A 9,573-nucleotide genomic window follows, 5' to 3' on the forward strand; every position below is an offset into this window, starting at 1 on the left:
GATTGTACTAGGTCTACTAAGACAAGTATAAATGCATACTAGTGCACTGTTCAGACACTTGACACATATTTGCAGATGTGTCATTTTGGCAAATTGGTACTGAAAAAAGGATAAAAATCTCTGTGGTGAAATATTACTTTAAGAAGAGAGAGGCACAAAGGGTGACAAAAGAGAGGAAAAAGACACACACAGGTGGAATACATGTTATGGTTTAATCTGAAAGAGACAGGAGACTGTATTGGCAGGGGAGAATGTAGTTAAGGTAGAAGTCTGCAGAACGACTTCGGGCATCAAAAAGAGGAAGTGAGCAAAGGCAGAGGCAAAACAGACAGCAGGTCCAGCTGGAGGTGGCAGATGCGAAGTCGAGGATGCGAAGGTTTTCACTGGAATGATCAGAGTGGATAGGATTAGAAAGGAGTACATCAGAGGGGCAGCTAAGGTTGAGCGGTTGGAAGACCAAGTTAGAGAAGCAAGGCTGAGATGGTTTGGACAGATATGTTGGACAAAGAATGTCAGCCAGGAGCAGAGGGCAAAGACCAGAAGGCAGATTGGTGTAAATATTATATATATATATATATATATATATATTTTTTAAAAAAGAAAGACTCATTGCAGATCAAGTAAACTCTTTATTCTAAAACAGCATAAAAGTTAGAATAACCATATAGAATGCAATGCTTTATACTGTATATATAACCCTACAAATAGGGTTGTCATAAAAAACAGGGCTCAATCTACTTGAGCTCAGCTGTCCTATTCCTCATCACTGTAGACATCCATAGCTGTTGACTACACTTGGACTTGTCATCCCTCGTTATGCTCCTTTAACAAAAATCACATATTATTTTATAATTCCAGATGATGACTCAGTTCCTATTCAATGCTAAGGAATCTTCTTTTCTTCGCTGTGTGTGTATATGCGTGGTGACGCCACTCCACATCTGCGGTGACCTCGTTCTCCAGGGTTCCCAGTTTGATCATATACACTAAATAGAAAGAGGATGTGGTGTTAATATTTAACGAGCCCAAAGAAAATTTGTACAGAGCAGAGGATAGTAATCCATTTTTTCTACAACTGGAGTTTCCCCTGATGCTCTTACTTCCAATCAGTTCAAAATATATCTTTTTTCTTCCTGGTGTTGCACATTAGTATACAATACATTACACAACACACAATACACTGATTTCTATTAAAAATTGAAGCTACGACATATTTTTACTATACATTTTTAAACTTTCAAAAAAGTTTAGACTACATGTACATAAAAACTGTAGAATGTAAATTTCATGAAAAATACTAAAGCAGCAATGGCACCAACATACCTCAAAAACTTGGGAGGTGGAAAGAAAGTGGTAACCGTATGAATTGGCAACAGCTCAGTAATATGAATGGGTATAAAAAGAGTTTCTCAAAAGTACAAATGGGCAGAGGTTAACCAATCAGAACAACTCTGTGTCTGCCATGGATGGCTGTGATGTTCGGACCTGGAGGCTGCACTGCATTATGCAGTATGTTTCTCATGAACATGACTGCACATGCTCGGCAATGCTTTCAGAAATCATAGTCAAACTAATCACAATTTGAAACAATTTCCACCAGACTAAATTGGACTAAAACACACCATGTTGTTTTAATCCTTAAATCAGGTGTAAATTGCTTTGATGTAATTTTGTAAGCCTTTCATTGATCACAAGAAATCCCTCTACTACTGTAAGGACAGCAGCCATGCATTGTCTAGGGTTTTTATTGTGAAAGGTAAAGACAGGGAAAAAAGTCTTTCTCCTATGTATAAAACAAATCAGATTTCTGCTATGGATCAAGTAGTGACAGATGGAAAAACAAAGAATTTCCAGAGAAGATATAACCACGTCAACAATGGTTAATTCAGTCTCTGAAGAGCGGTAACTTTCCATACTTACATTTCATTTCAAACCTGGGCCCTACTTCCGTCAGCTGTATGTTCTTGTGGTCTGTTTTCTTATAGGTGTGATGTCTGTTAAAAATAAATGCATCATATCTTACTTATTAACCCAAATAGCATTTTGTTTATATGAATTTTCACTTTTGATGCTCACCTGAAAGAGATGAAGTCTTCTTGGTTGGCGAATGTGATCACACGCCTGCTGTCCTCCTTTGGCAGTGGAAAAAGATACTTGAGGATATTGGATACCTGCGTGAGTAGAATTAATTAGTTGTACGCACAAACAAGCGGTGAGAAAGAATATCCAAGGCATGTGCTGTCCAGCACTCACTCACTCACCCTCTTGCCGAGCCGTGAGGTGAAGTTGTGAAAAATGAGGTGGGGGTAGGCCTCAGACATGGTGCCTATGTCGGGAACATCGTGCCTCATTACCACGTTGTAAAGAGTGAAATAAGCTGTTGGGCCAAATGGCAAATGGCACACCACCAGGCCATCTGTAGATATATAAGAACAAACAAAACTAAGCAAAATAACAATTATTATGGTCAATACTGAGAGTTAAACAAAAACCCAAAACACTCCATTATAAATTTTAAAAGTGCAGAGTTTTCATATTGGTAAAGAAACTGTGTTTGTTTCTCTAGTGTTGACCTAATGTGAAGACTATAGGACAGCTAGGATGAAAAAACAAAACAGCAATGCACATGTGCAATGGATGTATGAACAAGCTGTACAATGTGGTCTGAAACCACCAACCAGTTTTAGCACTGTTGGTGGATGTTGTGCATACAGAACACAAAACTACGTAGTCCTTTAACTCTATACCCCATGAAAGCTGAGTGGGAGTAACCATTAAAGCTCTTCTGAACTGAATGTTTCTGTCATATTTGAGCCTGCCTGTAGAGCAAAATGACTGAGTGTGGGGTTAATGAGGGTGGACTTTGCAGCAAAATGAATAAGTGAATAAAGCGAGTATACCTGGCTGTCCTCTTGTCTCATGCACGATGACGAGGTCGGTAACACTGTTAGCTTTGCAGGCTTGTACCAATGCAGGGATCTCATGATTTCCTCTGTTCATTCGCTGGGCCCCAGGGAACATCAACTTTACCTCCTGGAATAACATACAAGATGGGATTCGTGTAGTATTGTCAACTCAATTTTTAATGGGCATGGTCTACATTGCTTTTTTTTTTAAATATATAAAACCCGAACCCCAGTTTGTTCTCAATAGCTGGGGCAGCGCCTTATACAGCATCACTGTCTGTATTTGTGCAGCTAAAAGAGAGCAAAAACTTCAGAAGACAGAAGAGTTTACCACCGACCACAAGCCTCAAGAAAAACTCAGAACTACAGCAAGGCATGCAATATGTGGCCAAATTAGGAAAAGCAGCGCAGAAGAGGTGTGTGCATGTCAGGGAGCAGTGACAAAGTGTAAAAAGTCACACATCTGCACAGATCACAAACTCACTAAGGCACACACACTACACCGGATGAATTTGAAAACTGTGTTTTCATCTAAAAACGCTCCGCATCCACACTATGGTTTTCACAGAGTTGTTTATCCACACTGAAACAACCTAAAACGCTTACATTCCAGTACTGCGCATGTGTGTAAAGTAAGACGATTCGACCTGTGTCATTTCTGTCTGCCATTTATTTACTTTCCAGCCCTTTGAAACATTGTGGCAAAATGTCGAGGAAAAGCACCAAGTTTTTTTAAATGGACTGACAATGAGGTGGAGTTGTTGCTGTGAGTAACACGAGAGTACAAAGTTGCAAAAGCGAGTGAGAATTAAAGAATTTGAAGAATGTACAAACTGATATTAATCTTTAATAGGGCTGTCAAAATTGAGAGCAAACAAAACAACTGCTGTATAATTAAGATAGGCCACCGCTATTTTAGTTTAATTGGTCATCATATGACTAAAATGTGTCGCTTTGGAGAGCATTTTCAAAAAGCTCAGTTTTCCTTGACCAAAAACGTCATCTGTGGACGGACGGCCAAAACGAAGAGAAAAAGATGCGTTTTCAAACGAAAACGTATTAGTGCTGACATGGCCTAAAGCACATAATACAAATCACTATGGGGTCTGACAAACTACCCAAATCTGTCAGAACTATAGCCCCTTTTCCATTAGTATCTACTTGGCATGGCTCGCCACAGTTTTCAAGGTTTTCCATTTAGGTCACAGTACCTGGCAGCAGGTACTTTTTTAGTATCTGCTTGCCCTGGGTTCCAAACGATCTGAGCAGGTACTAAAATGTGATGTCGTCAGGCTGCATGCCACCGATTGGCTGGTCAGTAGTGTCACTTGATGAATCATGAGAGTATCTCATTCACGAACATCAGAGCCGCCATTTTGGAATCCCGGTAACAAGGGAAATAACTACAAAAAAACAACACTGTGGTCCCCTGAGACTGGCGAAAAGTCACAGACCGAGCAGCGGGTATGTTCTTGCCTCGGTGTACACCTTTGCTGTAGCGTCCGTGTCACATAGTAATTATTTTGTGGGACGCTTGGATGCTTTGCTATGACGACAGCCATGCATAACAGGTACTATCCGACTGTAATGGAAAACCAGTCAATCCGAGTCGAGTCGTGGCGAGTCGATCCGAGTAGGTGCTAATGGGAACGGGGCTTATTAGTCCGACTAGCACAATGTAGCCACTTACAGGAGGCAGCTGTCATTTCAATTTTATTAATATATCACACTTGCTGTTTCATGCCATCTATTACTTTTTACTTATTGTATTATATCTAGGTGCCATTACAATATGTTTTTGCTATTTCTACAATATCTGCATATGATACTGTGGTCAACAAGAACCTATAAATCTGAACAATCCACCTTTTTTCCTTAACCTCCTAAGACCCGAACTCTTTCATGGCATGCATTTTTTCTCTTTGCTATTGTGAGTCACAATTAAGTAATGATGTGCAAAACTCTTTATTTGGTGTCTGAACACAGCAGCATTTTTCTTGAGTACAAAAACAAAATGAGAAACAACAACTGTGCCCCTGTATGGCTAATTTGAAAGAGCAAAATTTTGTATTGTGGTCTAAGCCAAAATGTGATGTCCACATATGTGGACGCCAGGTCCTAGGAGGTTAAGGCTTAGTTTTACCACGCGTTTTCACATGTTAAATGGCTTACTTGTCTCTCCTTTTCACTCAAACAAACAACAGACTAATGGAAACACACACACACACATTCAAATCAAGCCGACAGACAGAAGCACCCTTCATCCTTTTTTCTCTTTTTGAGTGTAGCTGCTCCCTACACAGACAATCATTTCAGAAGGGGGCAGATATTCAATTTAATTTCAATCAATTTTTATATATATTACTGTAAGGTAAATATAGCACCTATTTGTACTATTTATTTTTTCATTCACAGAACTCCATTTAAATTCTTTAATACTGGACCTCCCTTGGTTTTAGACCAGGGCTCACAAAATTTCAAAATCCCTGGTAGCCCTTCGGGCAGGGACTCTTCAGTTTTTGGTAGCCCAAAATAAATTTAAGTAGCCCGAATAAAAAAAGAGAGCAATTTTTTGATTGATGTTTTGTTTCCGTTACAATATTATACTTTAATGTATAATATTGTAACGGAAACAAAACATTAATCAAAAATTGTTGAAACACAAATTACAACATTGTATAAAAATTACAATCATCAACTCAAATACTTGGTTCTAATTGAACAGAAATTTCTATGAACTTGTAAGAACTGTGTAGAACATGAATCAGTCTGTGTCAGATCCTCAATCTGAAATTTCCACTGAAGTCACGGTTAAGAGGCAAGTGGAACCAAGATCTAGGCCATTTGCTTTCTGAAGTTTGCAAAGACTGCTAAATTTTGCCAGTGGTAGTTCACTCTTTGCAACATAGTACACTGGTCTAAACAGATTTTTCAGGTTTATTTTTAGTATGTTATTTGCAATTGGTGTTTGTTCTGGGAAAGACACTGCAGACTGAGCAATAATGCATTTCTTGCATTTCTCATGGGTTCTAATGGGGGCCTTTCTTAAAATTACTGGTCCCAGTAACAAAGGCGCTTGTCGACTCAGAAATTGAGGGAAAACCAACGACACACCCGGCAGAACATTATGTTATTTACACGGGTGCACATAAGTGGTCCACATGTGCGCATTCGCTGTCAAAATAAAAGACGCGCACCAGATAAGAAGTTGCAACGCGCGTTTGCGTCCATATAAAAGGCACTGTTTTTGTCCGCTAGGGTGGGATTTTCACGGCACATTCTGCACCACATCTCTGTGCGTTCATCATTTTGTTTGAAGCCAGCTCACCTCCTGCAACCACTTTTCCGAGAATACGCGCTTCTTTTGTGGTTCGGACTCCTTCTGACATTTCTTTGGAGGTGGAGGAACACCAAAGTAATTGCTTAAAGGATTTTGCTTCTTCGACATCTTTAAGAGTTCTAAACAAATGTCTGTCCTCCTCTAGAAAATCCTATGTACGCAAACACGCGTTGCAACTTCTTATCTTGTGCGCATTTTTTATTTTGACAGCAAATGCGCACCTGCAGACCACTTATGTGCAGCCCTGGTTATTTAGCTTGTCATATTGCAGCCACAGAAATTATTTTGTCCATGAAACCATAAAGCTGCACTTTCTTTTTGCCTTATAGTCTGATTTGTCATAACTTTTCCGTTTTGTGGTAAGCTTTTCTTTGGCTGTCACTTCTTCACCCTGACCTGTCTTATTTGGCTCAGCAGAACTAAAATATATATCCTGCTGCTTTTACACACGCACTCACATAACGCTCAGCGATTCTCTGTGCGATCAACCTCTCAGATGTTTAAGCTTGCTGCGGGAGATTTCACTTGTCATGTTTGCATAGTAAGCTAACGATTGATAAGATGATGTCAGAGGAATTGGTGCAAATTATTGTCATTCACCAAACAGTGCTGTCGCTCTCTATACACAGTTCGCGCGATTGCAAAGTGAAAACAAAAAACAAGCGCAAATTCAAACACGATTTCAATATGTCACATATTGACAGTGGCTCACCGATGCCAATGACATAATTACCCAGCTACATTTCCGAAAGAATGCAAAAGCATTGACATATATTTTTTTCTTCCTATGATAACCCGACGGGCAGGGCAGAGATAGATTCTGGTAGCCCGACTGGCAAAATCCCGACTGGGACATCGGGCTAGCGATTTTGCGAGCCCTGTAGACGTTGTTCTATATTTGGAAATTATAAAACGTCTCTTTCAATTTTTCATGCGTTTTCATTTTTCATCTGTAATATACAGAAAAATCTCTGAAAACCATGAAGAACCAGGGTTGAAATAACTGCACATACCATTAAATATGTGCTGCAGTAAGGTTTTAGATGCCTCTACGTGCTTGTGCTCAGAAAGTGATCTAACCTTGGCAAACATTTTGAGCCTGGAGCTTGGGTCTCTGGATGTAGTGACCATGACTTTAGGATCTTCTACTCCAGCCCATTTATACTCATCATCCACATGAGAGCTGACACCTGCACACACAAGAAAACACCAACATTTATGAGTGAACAAAATGTGAGGAACACTGACAAAATGCTGCTGATAGTAAGAATTCACAACACTTGCCTTCTGCCCCTTCGTCGTCATACTCCACTAGTTTCTGTAGCTCAAGAGCTTCTTTGCGTATCTCAGTGGGAAGGAGATGATTTTCTGCAGAGAAGTAAAAGATGTTTTACTTCTGTGTGGTCAGAGCATTTTGGTGCCAACTCTGGTCAAGCAAAATGTAGTTGGAAAAAGGATCTTAATGATCACGCCAACCTACCGTCGAGGGCACCCTTCAGCTTCTGCTTTTTCTCCTCTATTGTTCGGAGCCTGTCCTCCTGTGCCTTCCTGTACAGGTACTCCCGCCTCAGTCTCACCTCTCGACGCAGCTACGCAAACATTACACCAAATTACTCCAAAGACAGGCCTCTTAACATAATGACATTACCTTGCAAAATGACATTTGCCACAATATCAGAACATGTCTACACATCTCACACAACTTAGGATAACATGGGTAAGGGACTTTGTCGAAAGTTAGTGAGAAAACAAAATGAAATTAGAAATAACTTATAATTGTAAAAACTTAATACATAATGGCAGACACATAAGTAGAAAGACTGAACATATCTGAACAGGTCTATGCTTAAATCTTCATACAGTAAAAATTTTACTTAAGTAAAAAAAGATAATTTAAATTGAATTAAGGTCACTTTGGACTGGTTCTTATATAGCACTAGTTAACTTGAGCACTTAAAGTGTTTTATAACTCGAGCTTCAGCATCTTGCCCAAGGATACGCTGTCTGGACTGGAGCAGCCAGGGATCAAACCAGCAACCTTCTGATTTGTAGAAGACCTGCTCTACTTCCTGAGCCACAGCCACCCCATATAATTAAGGATGTAAAAGCAGTTACTCTAACTTGGAGAAATTTTAAAATGAGGAAGCCACTAACAATTTACTCAGCTCATTAACCTGGATTAAAAGGAATGAAAAGTAGCGCAATAATAGCAGCAACTTCATATAACCCCCTGGAGTTGGGAGTTAAACCCAAGACACTCTTTTTGGAATTAAAAAACAAAACAAAAACAGATGCTGATTTTACAACAAGTAAAAGTGCACTGTGATTGTTACTGTTGTAATTTTAACATTCAATCCAGTCCCTTTCTCCGTAGACTTACCCAGTAATTTATTTATACAAATGACTTCAAATGACACTGATGAACAGACTCCTTAAACTGAGAAGAACAGAAGAGTCTGTGGATTTATTTCATTAAACTCTGTGACATAAATGATTAAACAATTCTCAAAAACCCTGGCATTTGAACATAAAACCCACTTTATCTATATTCTATTTTCAAGGTACACAGACATAAAAGTTCAGTTACAAAACAAAAAAGCACATACATTGTCCCGTTAATTCACATTTAATAACCTACAGGGGTTCTCCCTTCACTGTTCTGTGTTTGGCAATCAAGATTGTATCTTCATCAGTCACATTTTAATGACACATTTGTGAGAATTCACTAAAGGTCACACGTAATTCTCAATTATTTCTTTCTGACACTCCTGAAGTGAGCACAAAATGTCATATTTCTGAGAGCTGCTATCTTTGTTTTGATTAGAAAACTCACGCTTCTTGACCAACGAGAAAGTTATTTTTTTCACTCATTACATAGGCTTCGTGGGTTTATTTTTCCCAGTTATACACCAGTCTGTGACGATACAGAAAACGCAGTTGGAACGAAATAAAGCGTTTAAACAGTACTCTAGTATTTCAACATTACCAGTTATAGAGCTTTACTACTGTGCTCTATGGCGCTATGTGAATGCGTGCTAACACTCGGGTGGGGAAATACGCTCGGTACGTCCACCTTGAGCCTGGCTTCTGTGTCAGCTTCGACCTCTACAATCTCCTTTTAGTATCAAACTAAAACACAAATTAACGCTCGCACAAACCTTACAATTTTTTAACTTACCATGATGTGTTTATTGCTAGTACCTAACCCACGCTACTCACATGGACACGGAGAGAGATGAGCCTACAAGAGTTTGCGCCATTGGCTGAACGAAGGACCAATGGCAAACGTCGATACTGACTTGTACTGTACTGTACTGACTCATTTTT

At 39.4% G+C, this 9,573-nt stretch overlaps 1 protein-coding gene across 1 annotated transcript; it reads right to left on the reverse strand.

Annotated features, from left to right (window-relative positions):
* Window positions 1-616: 616 nt before the first annotated feature.
* imp4 (IMP U3 small nucleolar ribonucleoprotein 4) lies at window positions 617-9,542 on the reverse strand. The gene is made up of 9 exons (XM_085179269.1): window positions 9,425-9,542; window positions 7,727-7,835; window positions 7,531-7,614; window positions 7,327-7,436; window positions 2,901-3,033; window positions 2,262-2,416; window positions 2,077-2,171; window positions 1,921-1,994; window positions 617-986 (listed from the first exon to the last, which is right to left on the reverse strand). The coding sequence occupies exons 1-9, from the start codon at window positions 9,425-9,427 to the stop codon at window positions 874-876; spliced, it is 876 nt and encodes a 291-aa protein (XP_085035395.1). The 5' UTR covers window positions 9,428-9,542; the 3' UTR covers window positions 617-873.
* Between the last annotated feature and the right edge of the window lie 31 nt (window positions 9,543-9,573).

The sequence above is a fragment of the Neolamprologus multifasciatus genome, chromosome 12 (assembly GCF_963576455.1).
Source record: "Neolamprologus multifasciatus chromosome 12, fNeoMul1.2, whole genome shotgun sequence".
NCBI classification, from domain to species: Eukaryota; Metazoa; Chordata; class Actinopteri; order Cichliformes; family Cichlidae; genus Neolamprologus; species Neolamprologus multifasciatus.

Excerpts from the sequence above, each read along its gene's own strand:
- imp4 (XM_085179269.1), bottom strand. Across the intron at positions 3,034-7,326 it reads GGCTCAAAATGTTTGCCAAG|GAGGTAAAGTTGATGTTCCC; the intron begins GTTAGATCACTT and ends ATGTTATTCCAG. Across the intron at positions 987-1,920 it reads GCCCAGGTTTGAAATGAAAT|TGTATATGATCAAACTGGGA; the intron begins GTAAGTATGGAA and ends CTTTCTATTTAG.